Raw genomic sequence first — 17727 nt, 5'->3', positions numbered from 1 at the left:
TTTAGCAAATAGCAGGCTTAAGAAAAATGTCCTGCTGACAATCAAAACCGAGGATTTCGTGTGCAGTAATCTGTCTCTCATGAACTGAGAAAAGATTGAATAAAACTATTCAATTTTAGGGCTTCCCTGGTGGCACAGTGGTTGGGAGTCCGCCTGCCGATGCAGGGGAAGCGGGTTCGTGCCCCGGTCCGGGAAGATCCCACATGCCGCGGAGCGGCTGGGCCCGTGAGCCATGGCCGCTGAGCCTGCGCGTCCGGAGCCTGTGCTCCGCAACGGGAGAGGCCACAGCAGTGAGAGGCCCGCGTACCGCAAAAAAACAAAAAAACAAAAAAACAAAAACAAAAAAACCCACAAACTATTCAATTTTAATGGCAGAACACTGAAAGTCTGGAACACACAGTTTAAGGGTTACTGCACGGACACATGGAATCCCTTGGGAGGGTTAAAAATATTATTAGACCCAGATCAAGTGAATAAGACATTTATGACGCTGCTAAACACAGTTACAAGGTAACACATCTACAACCAAATTGCGTATCATGATCAACCTGAACTATCCAGGTCTGATGTGGTTTTACCGGTGAGGAATTTACTGCCTAACTGTAACGAGGCACCGTAGGAATCTCATACGCTCGTTAACGTGAGCAATCCTGAATCAGAGGTCAGAAAACGCTTACGAGAAGGAATTAGAAGGCAAAGATGGGCATCAAACCACAACACAGGCCACTACCTCGCCATGACTCACTGTTTAAGTGCCATGTTTATCGGTTAGAAGAAACATCAAACAAACATGAAATGAACTCCATTGTCTTCCTGTGCTCCCAACAAAACCCCGGAATAACCACCATGGTGAGAGGAGAAGAAAAAAAAAAGTTTTAACTGGTCCCCTAACTTGCAATATACATACATATTTTTAGAAATCTCACAGAGGTGTCCTATCTACAAAGACGTGTTCCAGAGCAAGAGGCCTCTGAAGCCTCTGACAACACGTAACCGTAACATACACCTTCATGGGAAACCACAGAGAGTGCTTAACAGGTGTGGCTGGCTGCGAGAGCACCCGCATTCCAGACTATACACACTCTGGAATCCATCCAGTATTTGATATCCACTCTCACAACGCTTTGTTAACTTTTAATTTACTGAAAAAGCCTTTTGAAGGACTATGTTAATAGCCATATAGACTTGTTATGATAAACTGGGGCCTTAAAACAATGTTGATGCTGCTTATCAAGGATGAAATTTCCCACACAGAAGCATCTTTAGGCAGAAATCAGGGGCTCTGACCACTTTCTTTAAAAGCAACCTGGCATGTTTAATATGGCTATGTGGATCATTTAAAAAGTTCATATAGGTTGTTCGTCCATTTTAGCACGAAAGAAATAGCATTTACCTAATTTAGCATCCCTTCAAAAAGTTTTTTTTTTAAATTGAAATAATCATAGATTCACAATAAGTTGCAAAAATAGCACATAGAGGCCTCATGTAACCATCACTCAGCTTCTTCCAAGGGTAACACCTTCCATAACTATAGTACATATCAAAACCAGGACATTAACTAAATCAACAATTAACTTAACTACCAAGTGTTTCTTTTTTATGTTTAAAAACCTGAACTATAATATACAGAGAAGTTCCCATGGGAGCCCGATGAATCTTCACATATCAAATACACCTGTGTAACCAGTACTCTGAAGAAGAAAATTGCCAGGACGCAGAACCCCCTCCAACCCACCTCCTCAAGATTTCTAACAGCACGTATTAGCACTGCCTTTCCTGCATTTATAAAAAGGGCGTCATAAGCGCATTCTCTTTTGCGTCTGTCGACCTCTTTTCGCTCAGCATAATGTTTGTGGGAGTCATGTGTACTTCTGCATGCGGTAGCAGATTATCACTGCATTACAACATCCCTCTGTGTGAATATACCACCATTTGTTTATCCAGTCTACTACTGATGGGCACTGGGGTAGCTTCCAGTTTTGAGCTCTTCTGAGTACCGTTTCTATGCATGTCTGAGTACATATTGTATGCGTTTCTGGGAGGAGTGTCCTAGGAGCGGAGCGGCTGGGTCACAGGGTTTTGCATTTGCTCAGCCTCAGCAGATCCGTAGTTTTCCAAAGTGGCTGAATTACTCTGCTTCCCCACCCCAGCAATGTGCGAGAGTTCCACTGCTCCCAATCTTTTCCATTTACCCCTTCTGGTGGATATCTGGTACATTTTTTGGAACAGAGAATTTAAACATCAAACAGAACACCGGTGGTATAATCAAGGCAATAATTTTTCTCCAGATGATCACGACTCTACCTAAAAGTCTTTTACAAAACAAAGCAATCTAAAATTCCAAAACTGCTCTTAAAGTATCTTCTTAATTAATTAAATCATCCTCATTTGATGCTGTGGCTGTATTTCTCACACATGACTGACACAGTGAATCACCTGGGATACGAGCTATAAATACAGATTTGCAGGAATTCTGTCAGGTCTCCAGAAGGAGAATCTCTTTGGAAAGGCCTTGTAATCTTTTCATAAGAACCTCAGGAGACTCTTATTATCAGGCAAGTATGGAAAACACTGCGTTCTGGGGATCTCTTGACATTAACACCTGTTTAAAAAGGAAAATTACTCCTTTAGGGATTTCTTTGGAGAGTCTCAGCCCCAGAACATTTCTGGATGTTGTTAACTTCTATAACAACTTCAGATGCAAACAGTATTTTAATAGTTGGATTAACTGAGTCCAAAGTGCCCTGAGTAATACCAAAATTATCATGGAGGGTTACATTTGATAGGCAGCCTTATTAACCTTTATCCTCTTCAAAAGAAATTAGTTTTTACTACTAATTGGGCTACAGTAAAGAGAATCTGGAGTTGCAAAGGGCTGCGCAGCATTAAATGGTAGGGAGAACGTGAGACCTGGCTTCAAATCCAAGTGCAGCTATTGCCTATGGGACCTCTGAGTCAATCAAAGTATCGTTTCACCTGTTTCCTCCTCTGTGACATGGAGATATTGCCCATCTTACACCGTTGTTGGGAGGGCAAAATAAGACAAATAAGGGCAATGAAGACACAGTAGGAAATTAACTGGTTTTTTTCCCTTTCTAATCTGTTTTCCATCTTCTAGGTTTCTTCTGTAATTGCTCACCTGTAAGCTTAACAGTTGTTTTGTAAAATGTTCTAATGACTTGTATATTGCAATTCAGCTTTTGTGAGAGAAGTACATAATTAAAGTAGAAATAAAAAGAAACTGTTTAATTCCATATTTCCAGTGTCCTTTACTTTCATCTCTGTTGGTAGAAACCAGCAGCCCTATAACTTACGGCTGAAAATGATTACAAACAATAACTTGGAAAAATGCAGTAACAAGGCGTAACAAGGTAACAGAAAACTATAATTTTAAAATAAAGTTCAACTAGTCCAAAACTAGAGAACATTGCTAAGGGCATTATACAATCGACTTTTTTTTAAACATTACTAAAACCACTTAAAAAGCCAACATTTAATCTAGTCTTTTAGATGGTTCCCTAACATCAACCTATTAAGTAGTCAAATGGCATTTATTCTGGGTGTCAAAATGCTTCCAGGATCACATTTCACTTGTAAGAATGCCTGTGAAAACCACTTTTATAAAAATAGACCTAATTCTGTATACTGAAAAGAAGCCTACCACATTTGGATATATGGCCATGAAAAATTACTATTGCCAATTACTACAATATGAAAAGTAATTAAGAAACGTTTATAAGAAGCCTCCTTCACTCTCTGCAGTTTGGCCCTTCTAATCTTAAAGCTCATTGAAAACTCTGGAAATTGAAGAAGCAGAATAAACTCCTACTGAGCAGAAAACTTGTAAGTAATAATTTGATGTCATACCTGTATTAAAATCCACCATAAAAAATGCGAGTAGGGAAGCTGAAAGCAACAAACACCTTGCCAGTGATCTGTGTCATCTGGGGCAAACCCCTTAACTCTTGTGCCTCAGTTTCCTCCTCTGTAAAATGTGGACACTGTCACTCCCTACGCCCCAGGGCTGTGGTGAGGTCTACATGTGAGTGCTGACAGCAGGGCTCTGCAGCACACATGCTGGGTATGTGCTGGGCCAGCAGTAGTAGCAGCAAACGGCACAGAACTTACGGGGCACCGTCACGCCGTAGTGCTGTGTGTCACTGATCAGCAGCTTTCGTTTCAGTTCATTCAAACCTACCCCTACAGGACCTGAAAAACAGGAAAACAGAAATTCACTCCTGAACAGAACACCATATAAACATTGCTATGACTGACATGATCCGTTAAGACAGACTGAAAACGTGTATCCAACTTCACATGCATCCCAAGTCAACAGATTATCTCTAGTTAAGTTGTACGTAAGAAAAAACTAGGAGTTATTTGCTTGATTTTCTTTGTGTTTCTTTATTTTTCCTGTTTTTTTTGTATTTCGCTTTTCTACTTTTTAAATTTAAATCCCCATCTTTCCATTAAAAAGATTAGAAATCTTTGTTTTAAATGAAACATTCAAGAGTATCTGAGTACATTAACAGGTAATGGTATCCCGAAGAGCTTAAAAAATAAGTGCACCTAAAAAAAAGGAATTACACAATTTTAAACGTTTTTGGATCCTAATAAAAGAAAATCTTTGAACCTTGATTTTATTTTAGGTGCAAACACCTAACCGCGCATTTTAAACTTGCAAAACCATCAGTGCAACGCCAAGCTCCTCTGCAGCACTGTTTATTCTCAGTTGGTCCTTGAGCCTTTGAAAACTTACACAGACCTGATGTACTTCAATCGGTGTGCACATACTAACACCTGTCGTGAACAAGGCACACAGTAAACGCTGGGAAGATTAAAAGATAAGTGAAGTCCGCCTTCGGAGAAAGTAACTGGGTTGGGAGAGTCACACAGAATGAACAGACTGGGGCCAGAAAACGAAGAGTGGTTTCAAATATGAGTCTGAAATCAAGAGTTAGAAGGGCACAAGCCCAGACGCCTAGCTTCTCACAGCCCTGCCATCGAGGTCTATCTGGTGACGGTGTCACGCCTTGAGCAGAACGCAAGTCGCAGGGCCAGACTGCCCTCCGTTACATGCCCATCCTCAACACTCCCTCACCTGGCGACACCCGTGCTGTGGTCTGAATGTCTGTGTCCCCCACAGATTCACATGTTGGAACCCTAACGCAACGTGATGCTGTTGGAAGCAAAGGTCTCTGGGGGGTTCTGAGGTCACGAGGGTGGAGCCCCCATAAACGGGCTTAGTGCTCTTATAGGAAATGTCACAGAGCCCCCTAGCGCCTGGCCATGTGAGGACACAAGGAGAGAAGGGAGCCCTCGCCCCCACTGCTGGCATCCTGAGCTCCGACTTCCAGCCTCCGGAACCGTGAGAAATCAATGTCTGTCGTCTATAAGCCACCTGGGCTGTGATATTTTGCTGGGTTGGCCTGAAAGGACTAAGACACTGGACACGTTCTCGTCCTTGAGCCCTGGCTGGACTTCATTCTAATCCTAAAAGGAACCATGCTCCCTTTCTTGGGCGGAATAATGAAAACCCACGTCTAGTAACTAGCACCGCACCCAGGTATTCAGGGGTTCATTCCCTTGCCTACTTACTCTTCCAGGCTTTGAAAAGCATGGGGTTTTATGCTGGACAATGGAGAACACCCAGGAGGACAGAGCAGAGCGGCTGGGGGTCTGGGTGGGGGCGAGCTGGGAGCAAGACGAAGGGGCCTCCGCCTGCACAAACTGACCTGCCCCCAGCTGGCCACTCGCCAGCGCCGTCCACCTTCCCACACGCGGCTGCGGGGGGCCAGCTCTCTGCCCCAGGACAGTGGTTCTCAAGTCTCTCTCTAAAATGAATACTCTGGGGCTTCCCTGGTGGCGCAGTGGTTGACAGTCCGCCTGCCGATGCAGGGGACACGGCTTCGTGCCCCGGTCCGGGAAGACCCCACATGCCGCGGAGCGGCTGGGCCCGTGAGCCATGGCCGCTGAGCCTGCGCGTCCGGAGCCTGTGCTCCGCAGCGGGAGAGGCCACAGCAGTGAGAGGCCCGTGTACCCCCTCGCCAAAAAAAAGAAAAAAAAAAAAGAATACTCTGTAATATCCCAGTTTTATCCTGAAATGGCATTCACAGCTGATATAACTTGCTAGTGCATATACTTTCTCCCTCCAAATTAATATAACGCCCTAGCTGTAATATATGAAGGATCAAAAAGTAATTTACAATAAAACAATGTGTATTTCGATATGTAAATGCTCGGGCATGACTGGAGAAAATGAAGTCAGATGTCTGCACCTACTTATTCTAAATAAGTCTGGACTTCAGCGTAATAAAAAGACTAGCAGCCATCCTGTACCAGAAAGAACAGGAGATGAAAGCCCAAGGATACAGGTGAACATCAGAATAAAGTCTAGCAACTCGATGGAAACACAGATGGGTTTACTGGAATATGATAAGGAAAGAGGAAAAAGCAGCCTCAATAAGGAAACAGGGATACAACACATCAAGGCTATCAAAGAGAAGAAAATAAAACTTTTACGAAGAACGTGCAGTGTATGCGCAAGTGCAGCGTGAAAATAATTCCCGAGATGGGACAGGTGAGTCATCTGTGAGCCCCTCAGCGCCTGGCATGACACTGGGAGGTCGTGTGGGATGCAGGACAGGCTTCTGTTCCATAGAAATGTCAGGTGTACATCCCCGGCGTCCTCAGCCATCTGCACAAAGAAAAGGTGCGCTCACAAAAGTCCACGGTTCTCCGCGGCAGGCGGTTCTGCCCCGTCTGGGACCACTGTTCTCGTCACCTCTGCACCCCAATCCTGCCGTCATCGGGGGCGACTTCAACACCCCTGCAGAGAGCCTACTTCCTCTCTACTTCACTTCAACCACAAACTACGCAAACCCTGACTCTGCCTCACTAGGAGCTATTTCATCACTACAATATTAGATTCAGGCTTCCCCGTGTGAGACCCCGATCCCTGATCATTAGCCCTCCCACTCAGTTATTCCTCCTCTTATCAAAAGGATCGCCAGTGTTTTCTTTCTTTTTGTCTAACAGCCCTTCGGGTCTTCACTTCTTTGGGCTGTGGTATCTCCCACTATCTTGCTAATACCCTCAAAGCTCTTACACGCTGGCCTTTATCACACTTGTCACGGAAACTTCCAGTCCAAGGTCAATCTCATGGCTGCTCTACACGTCTGCGCCTGGACTGGGAAAGCCCGTACATCGGGAGCAGGGATGCACACACTGTGCTCCCCACAGAGCTCAGACCTCTGGGCTCTCCAGCAGTTACCCAGTTTTCCTGATTGGATTTCCCGGGTCACCATGTGGTCCCATCCCAACCCTCTAATCTCCTCTCTCCTCACACCTAGAACCTCCTCTCTCCTCACACCTAGAACCTCCCCTCTAATCTAACAATTGTCAAAGGCTGTCGATCTTCCCTCCTGAAGATCCTCAGAGTTGCGACGCGCCACCGCTGGCACCCGAGCCCGGACACCTCATCTGTGCCCCTCTCCTGAGTCAGCCTCCGAGCAGCTCCCACCCCTCTGCTCAGCAGGCAGCACCGTCTTTCTGAGAACACCAGCACACGCACTTCCTCAGTCCTCTCCACAGAGCTGCGCGCCTACACCCAGCCGCCAGCCGCAGCCCCTCGTAGGGGGTCTCCTCCCGCGTCTTCACCTCTCCTGCACTCTGTTTCACGCTCCTTCCCATCAGTACTGGAAATTCACACTGTCTCCCACCTTAAAACAGCCGGAATGACCAAGAAAGCGAAAGGAACACCTTCCTTAACCTTGCACTGTGCACCGCTGTCCCCAGCATCCCGGCCAGGCTCCCGTCACTTCTCACCAGCACCTCCCACTCCTGCACTGGGAAGAGAACCCGACGTGACTCTTTGACAGGTCTGCCCGGCTTGCACGTTGGGAGCTGCGCCTCCCTCCCTAACCTTCATTCTCACCACTCCCACCTTGCACCGCACACCCCGGCTGCGTGAGACCCCTGCGCCCTGTAACGTGGCGGAGTCTTCTCTGTGCTGCTGGGTCCTCGTCACGTGCCGCTCAGCAAAAACACTGCTGTCCTTTCCTGGCTGATTCAGGCTGCGTCTTAGATACGCCCTAGGGATTCTTCCCTGACACTTTAAACGCGGGTCGGGCGCCCAGTGCTTGTGCCCCCTGCCCTTGCGTGTCAGAGGGCCGACTACACTCCATCATGATCGTCTGCATACTCGTCTTCACCCTCGAACAGACTTGAAAACAGTGATGTCATCTATCTGCTCACCAACTGTTTCCCTAGCTGGCAAACTGGAGGCACTCGTTAGGTTGTTTTATTTATTTAAGTTACGCTCGGTGACTCTGCTGTCATGGAGGTAAAGCTATTTGCCGAATGAACCAAAGGCATGGGAGTTAAAGCAAGAAGCATCTGCACCTAGAATGTCTGGACGCGATGGCTAGAGAACGTGCTCAACGTCGTAACAGGAGTTGGTGGGGCTCACGTTTGAACCTGGCTCCTTGATCTTAAGATCCAGAGAAGCAGAAGGGAAGGGGATGACTTTGGCGCTGGAACAGTGAGCCTCAGGGACGGAAATCCACCTGCCTAAACTCAGACAAGGACCGCGGTGCGCTTCAGACGCAGGCTGGGGCCTCCCTGTGAATGGAATCACATCAAGGTAATGCGAGGCTGCAAGATGAGGGGCGGGGGAGTGATAAGCATTGACGGGTTGTCTCCAAAGCGCCAGGCACCAGGCAGGGGCTCATGTGTCTTATCCACTCTGTAGGGACAAACAAGATCTGAGTAAGTGCTGAAACCTACTCTTTAAAATAAACAGAAAACAAACAAGAAAAACAAGGGGCTTTACAATGCTTTGCAGATGATGCAAACCCAATTCTATACAAGAAGCAAACAGAACACTACAACTTAAACAGCAGGTCCTGGCCCGCTCCCCACAGAGGCACGGAGGACTACGGGGGATGCGGATTCACTGTCCCTTCAGGAGGTCTGGGCCCTGGAGTACTTCCCAGAGTGTGAGCTAATTTGCTGAGTGAGAGTCTAGCATTTTTTTCTTTCTTCTTCTACCCATGCCAAAAAACCACAGTGATTTATTTTAGCTCTGGAGGAAAAAAGTAGGCATGTTTGAATTAGCGGGGGAAAGTATGCTTTTGCTCACGTGATGCCCTTAGACTTGGACTGTTTTCAATTTTAGCCCTTACATAAGCTAACTCTTACCAGGGACCCTGCTTTACCGCACACCCGCAGACCATGCCAAAAATGTGCAGTGGCAAATACTTTATTTTAAAAATTTCCCCTAGGTTAGGTTATTTGAAGCCATCATCTTCAAGGTGGGATCCTGTCACAAAAAGATTAAAACAGGGACATAATTTTAACCATTCTTCCTACAAAACTGCCGGGCAGACCACTCAACAGCATTTTCCCAGCCAGGCCCTTGGATCAATCCTGCCACCCACACAGGTGAAGTTATAGACTTTTTCCTCTTTTAGATCTTGACCTTAAGATCACATCTTCCATCCACACTCCCGTCCTGTGTCCTTTTTCTACGGTGGGGCCTAAGGTCACAGTTTTAGTTGGCTGGTTTGTTTAGACGACGTACACCGCAGTTGGTTTAGGGATGCACACTGAGTTAGGTCTATTATGTGTCTGTAACGGGACACATTCATCTCCTCTTCAATGTATAAACTTTTACCACAATTGGTGACACACATAAGTATACAAATAAGTTTCTCTAGAGTTTGTTTCCAGCTGTGCTTGTTCATGCTAAAGGGAAGCAGAGAAGATAACCTAAACAGCATGTATTTAAATCACAGACAGCAGGCTTTGCAAAAGTAAAGACAGTGATGACACAATGAGGTCTTTTTATGCAGCAGGCTTGTGTCCCATGGTTTACATACACCATGACTAATCCTCAAAACATCCCTGCCAGAAAGGTATAGTTATCCTCGTTCTACAGATGAGAAAACCAAGACAATGAAAGGGTAATTTTCCCAAGATCGCACATTGGGATTACGGCTTCACTGGTACTCAGAAGCCAGTATGCCTGCATTCCTTCCATTCGATCCATCATCTTATCAAAAGAATGCCGAGGACAGGACCCGGGCTCAGGTAGCCGGCTGCTCAGCTGTTTGTGGCTGTGACCCACAACTTCACAAAGTCCCTCACCCCATTCCAAGCTGTCCCACGCTTTAAATAGAGATGAAAGTTATGCTGGTGGAATACAAGACTCAGGCTACAAGAAGTGGCAGAAGTCAAATCCGGTGAACTCAAAACTCATCCTGTGCAGAGCCTCTGAGAACTAAGCTAAACCTAAGGAAGACGGCAAGCATCTCAGGCCTGGGCAACATACACAGGGCATGTCTATTAGGATTCTTGACTCAGGACTAAGGAAACTCAAACAGAATGATGATATCAGAGGAGAAGCCAAGAAAGCACGTTAAAAAGTCATTCTGGAGTTCACTAATGTGGAATTCACGCAGTGCACTGAAGAGGACGGGCTTGCTGGCTTTAAAAATAAAAAGAATCTTTCTATTTGAAGCAGAAACGTAACTATGTTTCTTTTGTTTTTTAAATTTCATAAGAATTCAGAAAATCACTTTGTGTGCAAATTCTGGAAAGAAAGAATAAAGCCATGAGCATCAAACTGCATTAGTTGAAATTCTTGTAAACAATACACCAAATGGATAAGGTAATTAGAAAGGCACATTACTTTTAATTATTTGTGTGCATTTAATTAGTAACTCCTACCTTACAGTAGGCAAATGTGTTGTGTGTGATTTTACATAAAGGCTCATTCACTTCAGCCACACAAATACAGCCCGTTTGGGGGTTAATAAATGATGCTAGAAAGTTTCTAGTTAAAGCTTTACATTTAGGCAAATATTCCCATTAACTAAATGTAAAAATGCCTTTATTTTTATCTTACAGAGATTTTGGAGGGAGTGGCCAAGACGGTGGAGAAGGGCCGCCCTGAGCCCACCTGCCCCCACGGGCACAGCAAAGTTACAAGTATTCACAGAGCGACTATCAATGAGAACCTGAAGACCAGCAGAGAAGATCTGACACAGCTAAAGATATAACGAAGGAACCACAATGAGATGGGTAGGAGGTGTGGAGGTGAGGTACAGTCAAGACCCACACCCCACAAACAGGAGGAAAATTAAAATTGCAGAGGTTCTCCCCAGGGACTGAGGGATCTGGGTCCCACACTGGGCTCCCCAGCCTGGGGGTCCTGCACCGAGAAGATGAGCCCCCAGAACCTCTGGCTTTACAGACCAGTGGGACTTGCTTTCAGGAAAGCCAGGGGGCCATGGGAAATAGGGACTCCACCCTTTTAAAAAAAATAATTAATTAATTTATTTATTTATTTATTTTATTTCTGCAGAGGTGGGTCTCTGTTGCTGTGCAAGGGCCTTCTCCAGTTGCGGTGAGTAGGGGCCACTCCTCACTGCAGTGCGGCCTCCCACTGTGGTGGCCTCTCCTGTTGGGGAGCATGGGCTCCAGGCGTGTGGGCCACAGTAGCCATGGCTCGCGGGCTCTAGAGCTCAGGCTCAGTAGTTGTGGCTCGTGGGCTCAGTAGTTGTGGCTCGCGGGCTCTAGAGTGCAGGCTCAGTAGTTGTGGCTTGAAGGTTCTAGAGCACAGGCTCAGTAGTTGTGGCACACGGGGTTAGTTGCTCCACGGCATGTGGGATCTTCCCAGACCAGGGCTCGAACCTGTGTCCCCTGCATTGGCAGGCGGATTCTCAACAACTGCGCCACCAGGGAAGCCCAAGACTCCACTCTTAAAGGGCAAATACAAAATCTCCTGCACTCCAAATCCCAGCACAGAGGCAGTAATTTGAAAGGAGCCTGGATGAGACCCTCTTGCTGGTCTTAGAGAGCCTCCTGGAGAGGCAGGAGACAGTTTGCACACCCCTGGGAACAGAGATGCAGGCAGAAGCCACTCGGGGAGCTCACTCTACCATAGTGACGTGCGAGCTGCAAGTGTCGTTTCGGAGTCCTTCCTCCTGCCTATTAGCACCAAGCACTGACCTGCCCAGTGGCGGGCTGGCACCAGCCATGCTGGGACCTAGCGCCGCACAACAGTGGGCTGACAGCCACCTCGTGAGGCAGGGCCGGGCAGCCCACTGGACTGGGGGTCAGCCCCACCTACCAGCGTGCCCACAGGAGTCAGCCCCACCACGACAGAAGGGCCCCCGCAGCACACACAGAGGCACCCCTAGAGGTGCAGCTCTGGTGACCAGAGACGAGTGTGCTGCGGGGGCCCACTGGAGTCTCCTACAAACAAACAGGAAAGGCAGTAGATCAACCCCTTATAAAGTTAGTAGGAAGATTAAAGAACAAAGTAGTAAAACCATCTTTATGCACAATAAGTAATTAGGGGATACACAAAAAGACGTAAAATATGCTGTCCAAAACATTAAACATGGGAGGAGGGGGAGTAAAAACGCAGAGGTGTTATGATGCATTAGAACTTAAGATCGTCAAGTTAAAATAATCATGCATATATATAGGTGCTTACATATGAACCTCATTATAACCATAAATCAAAAATCTATAATAGATACACATACACAAAATAGAGAGAAATCCAAACATAACAGTAAAGATAGTCATCAAATCCAAAGGGAAGAGAACAAAGGTAAAGAAAGGAAAAAAGAAGAATTACAAAAACAACCAGAAAACAATTCACAAAATGGTAATAAGTACATACTTATCAATCAAAAGACATACAGTATTACTGGATAAAAAAAACAAGACCCATATATATGCTGCCTACCGGATACTCACTTCAGATCTAAAGACACACACAGACTGACAGTGAGGGGGTGGAAGAATATATTCCACGCAGATGCAAACAAAAATAAAGTTGGGGCAGCAATGCCTATGTGAGATAAGACAGACTTTAAAACAAGCGCTGCAACAAGAAACAAAGAAGGATATGACATAACGATAGAGGGATCAACTCAACAAGAAGATATAACAACTGTAAATATATATGCACCCAACATAACAGCACCTAAATACATAAAGCAAATATTAACACACATAAAGGAGAAACTGACAGTAACTGAATAACAGTAAGGGACTTTAACATCCCTTAACATTAATGGACAGATTATCTGGACAATAAATCAATAAAGAAACAGTGGCCTTAAATGACATGTAAGAGCCAACGGTTTAATAGACATACAGAGGACATTCCATCCACAAAGCAGCAGAACATTCCTTTCAAGTGCACATGGAACATTCTCCAGGATAGATCAGATGCTAGGCCACAAAACAACTCTCAATAAATGTAAAAAGACTGAAATTATGCCAAGTATCTTTTCCAACCACTAGACTAGAAATCAACTACAGGAAAAAACTTTTATTTGCTACTTTTATTCAACATAGTATTGGAAGTCCTAGTCACAGTAATCAGACAAGAAAAAGAAATAAAAGGAATCCAAACTGGAAAGGAAGAATACAACTGTCACTGCTTGCAGATGACATGATATATACATAGAAAATCCTAAAGACGCCACCAAAAAACTACTAGAATTCATCAATAAATTCCGTAAAGTTGCAGGATATAAAATTAATATACAGAAATCTGTTGCATTTCTATACACTAAAGACAAACTATCAGAAAGAGAAATTAAGAAAACAATCCTGTTTACCATCACATCAAAAGAATAAAATACCTAGGAATAAACCTACCTAAGGAGGTAAAAGACCTGTTCTTAGAGAACTAGAAGTCACTGATGAAAGAAATTGAAGACGGCACGAACAGGTGGAAAGATAAACTGTGTTCATGGACTGGAAAAGTTAATATTGTTAAAATGACCATAATACTCAAGGAAATTACAGATTCAGTGCAATCGCTATTAAAATACCAATGGCATTTTTCACAGAACTAGAACAAATGATTCTAAAATTTGTATGGAGGGACTTCCCTGGTGGTGCAGTGGTTAAGAATCCACCTGCCAATGCAGGGGACACGGGTTTGAGCCCTGGTCTGGGAAGATCCCACATGCCGCAGAGCAACTAAGCCCGTATGCCACAACTACTAAGCCTGCGTTCTAGAGCCTGTGAGCAGAAACTACTGAGCCTGCATGCCGCAACTACCGAAGCCCACGTGCCTAGAGCCCATGCTCCACAGCAAGAGAAGCCACACAATAAGAAGCCCATGCACCGCAACAAAGAGCAGCCCCCGCTCGCCGCAACTAGAGAAAGCCCACGTGCAGCAACAAAGACCCAATGCAGCAAAAAAATTAATTAAAAAAAAAAAGAAAAAAATTCGTATGGAAACACAGAAGACCTCAAATAGCCAAAACAACCTTGAGAAAGGAGAACGAAGCTAGAGGTATTATGCTTCCTGATTTTAAACTATACTACAAACCTATGGTAATCTAAACAGAATGGTACTGGCACAAAAACAGACATATGCATCAGTGGAATAGAACAGATTTTTTTCCAAAGAAGACATACAGATGGCCAAAAAACACATGAAAGGATGCTCAACATCACTAATCATCAGGGAAATGCAAATCAAACCCACAATGAGATACTACGTCACACCTGTCAGAATGGCCATCATCAAAAAGAGCACAAATAACAGCTGTTGGCAAGGATGTGGTGCACCGTTGGTGGGATGTGAACTGGTGCAGCTGCTGTGGAAAACAGCATGGAGGGTCCTTAAAAAACTAAAAATAGAACTACCATACGACCCAGCAATCCCACTTCTAGATAGTTTTCCAAAGAAAACAAAAATATTAATTCAAGAAGATACATGCACCCCTGTGTTCACTGCAGCCTTATTTCCAATACCCAAGATATGGAAGCAACCTGTGTCCACTGATAGATGAACGGATAAAGAAGGTGTGGTCCATACATACGATGGAGTATTACTCAGCCATAAGAAAGAATGAAACCTTACCATTTGCTACAACAATGATGGACCTAGAGAGTTAAATGCTAAAGTGGAATGAGTCAGATGGAGAAAAACATATACCATATTATTTAACTTATATGTGGAATCTAAAAATCAAAACGAATGAACAGAAACAGACTCAAAGATACAGAGAACAAACTGGTGGTTGCCAGAAGGAAGGGGGCCATCGGATAAGTGAAATACGTGAGGGAGATTAAGAGGTACAAAAGTCCAGGTATAAATAGATAAGTCAAGGGTATGTAATATATAGCATAGGGAATATAGTCAATAATATTGTAACAACTTTGCATGGTGACGGATAGTAACTGGACTTATCTTGGTGATCATTTTGAAATGAAAAATATGGAATCAAAAATTAATTTATAATTTTTTTAAAGATTGGAAAACAAATCTTTATGTAAATTCTCAGTCTTTATGTAGGAGAATTAAGACATATGCCAGCTTTGACCCAAATGCCCCCGAAGTCTGTTGAAATTACTGACTCATTTTCTATGAAATCATGAGAGGTTGAGGTTTTCTCCATTGTTCTCTTTTCAGATTTTTTTCTTTTTATTCCATGAATATTTTTAGGGATTTATGATTTGTTTGTGTGTAGAAAATAAGAAATAAGCTTGTATTAGAATGCTAGCACAATATCCTTTCAAAATTAATAGTTAGTTGAGCATAAAAGTTTTTCATTCTGTAAACATGGCCCCCCAAAAGATCTACTTTCTGAATCTGAAATAGACATGTACAATTAAAAATTTTTAAAGGCTAAATGAGTGAAGAAAGCATTGAGGCAGTAAAACCAGTGCCTCCAATAGTGCTTTGAAACTGTAAGAACACCAAAAGAATGCTTTAAAATACTGGTATGACATTCGTACTCAAAAAAAAAAAAAAAAAAGGCCCAGCTCTATGACATTGTACTTTTTTTTTTTTTTTTTTTTGCGGTACGTGGGCCTCTCACTGTTGTGGCCTCTCCCGTTGTGGAGCCCAGGCTCCAGACGCGCAGGCTCAGCGGCCATGGCTCACGGGCCCAGCCACTCCGCGGCATGTGGGATCTTCCCGGACCGGGGCACGAACCCACGTCCCCTGCATCGGCAGGCGGACTCTCAACCACTGCGCCACCAGGGAAGCCCGACATTGTACTTTGAATCTTCAACCATCCACTTATTTATGTGTTAGCACAGATCCTGAGTCACTGAATAATTATTTACTAGAACAATAATGTATTATTATTGTGAAAATAATGTATGAAACGTGGTATTTTTTTTCAAATGACACTCATGTAGTCCTACAAAGAATTAACATAAAGTAATTTCTAATTTCTAAATATCCAGCACAGAATTTAATTGTAGTTTTTCTTAAGGCTGGTGAGCATCAAATTGAATTTAATAATGTAAATAAGGATGGGTGGTACCTTACATATAAAAGGTCAATATGCTAAAAATTACAGTATTAATTTGTTAGGAAACAAACTCCTCAAGTTTGTTTGAGAAGAGAAAGAGACACAGGTAGGTGGAGATTAGCCCAATTAGTTTTAACATACTATATATTCATGTAACAGACACAGTACATTAATAAAATCGATGTTTATTTATGTCTAATATTAAATTATATATTGGAAAGAAATCTGTTGCTCTGACCAAGTACTATTCACTTTTGCTGCTGACCTTTGAACACGTTGGCACAAACACAAAGATGGTCTGTTATGTGCAAAGCTGCTGACACAGATGCAGCTTTTACTATGTTTGTGTCCAGTGTACCTGCACTACCTAACATGACGATTCTTCCACATTTTCCCCCAGACATTTTATGCTATTGGCCAGACTTGTTACTCTTACTATCCAGTAAGAAATATCAGAATTACTGGAGACTGCAATAAATACTCAAACTGCTTTTGTGACCTAAAAAAACCACACTTACTCATCTGATTTATTGCAAAACATATCAAATGAAATCTCTAGGTATCCCTTAGATCAGACACGTTATAAAAAGTCTACTTATCATATTGCAGCACTATATACTATATTTGCTGCTCTAGGCATAAAATAAAAACAATCATGCTATTATATTTGACTCACAATCTTACAATGATCGCATTAGCGTGTGGCTGGATTTTTGTGTTGGAGAGTGACAAATCTGTTTAGAAAACCCTGGGAATCAAACTACAGAGAAAACGCAGCAACTTTGCAGTTCATAACAAACCTTGTTAGAGATTCTGATTTTCTTTCCTCTGTTGCTTTCATAATAGAAGAAAAACGCAATTAACGAAGCATCAGTTTTTATGCTGATGTCAGAAGAAGGAGGAGGAGAAGAGGAAAGAAAAGAAAAAGGAAGTAGGAGGCTTGTTGAAACGGCATTATTTTTTCCAAAGCAGCTATTTACACCAGACTTCGACTTAAGTACCTGTCTCTCCTCTAACTCAGGGCTAGACAAGAGTGCAGTAAAATTAAAAGGCAACATAAAACCATCCTTGGGTCTTCCTTAGCTAAGCAGAAGAGAGATGGATAATTCCCTTATCCATTCCTTTCCAGTTTGTTCAAAACTGCGACTTTTTCAGTGCGGCTCCCATGATCTCTATTCACAATGGCCAACGCCCAGGTCCCCTGACTCTGCGCTGCTTTACTTTCTTCTACACCATTTATCACCCTCCAAGTACAATACAACTGACTTTACTATTTATTGCTAATTTATTATGAGTATCTTTTCTGTCTGTATGTCCTTTCATTAGAATGTAAACACCCCAAGCGAAAAGAATGTTGTGTTCTTCGGTGATGAATTCACACGTCTAGAACAGTACCTGGCAGTCTGTGCCCCAAACGAAC

General features: G+C 43.7%; 1 protein-coding gene across 10 annotated transcripts in view; it reads right to left on the bottom strand.

The window, feature by feature from the left end:
- The window catches only part of MPP7 (MAGUK p55 scaffold protein 7), a 250221-nt gene that overhangs the window by 18197 nt on the left and 214297 nt on the right, over positions 1 to 17727 (bottom strand). For 8 of the 10 annotated variants that reach the window (XM_079915242.1, XM_079915244.1, XM_079915247.1 and 5 more), the window contains one exon: positions 4129 to 4209. The exons of 1 other annotated variant lie outside the window; for it this stretch is intronic. In XM_079915242.1, coding sequence (XP_079771368.1) covers positions 4129 to 4209 — 81 coding nt within the window. Of the gene's footprint in view, positions 1 to 3867; positions 4210 to 17727 lie in introns of all 10 variants that reach the window. One more of the 10 variants, XR_013827385.1, reaches the window with a different exon arrangement.

This window comes from Stenella coeruleoalba (assembly GCF_951394435.1).
Source record: "Stenella coeruleoalba genome assembly, chromosome: 2".
NCBI lineage: Eukaryota > Metazoa > Chordata > Mammalia > Artiodactyla > Delphinidae > Stenella > Stenella coeruleoalba.
Note: the sequence above shows the minus strand (reverse complement) of the source record. Positions and strands in the feature narration are given on the sequence as shown.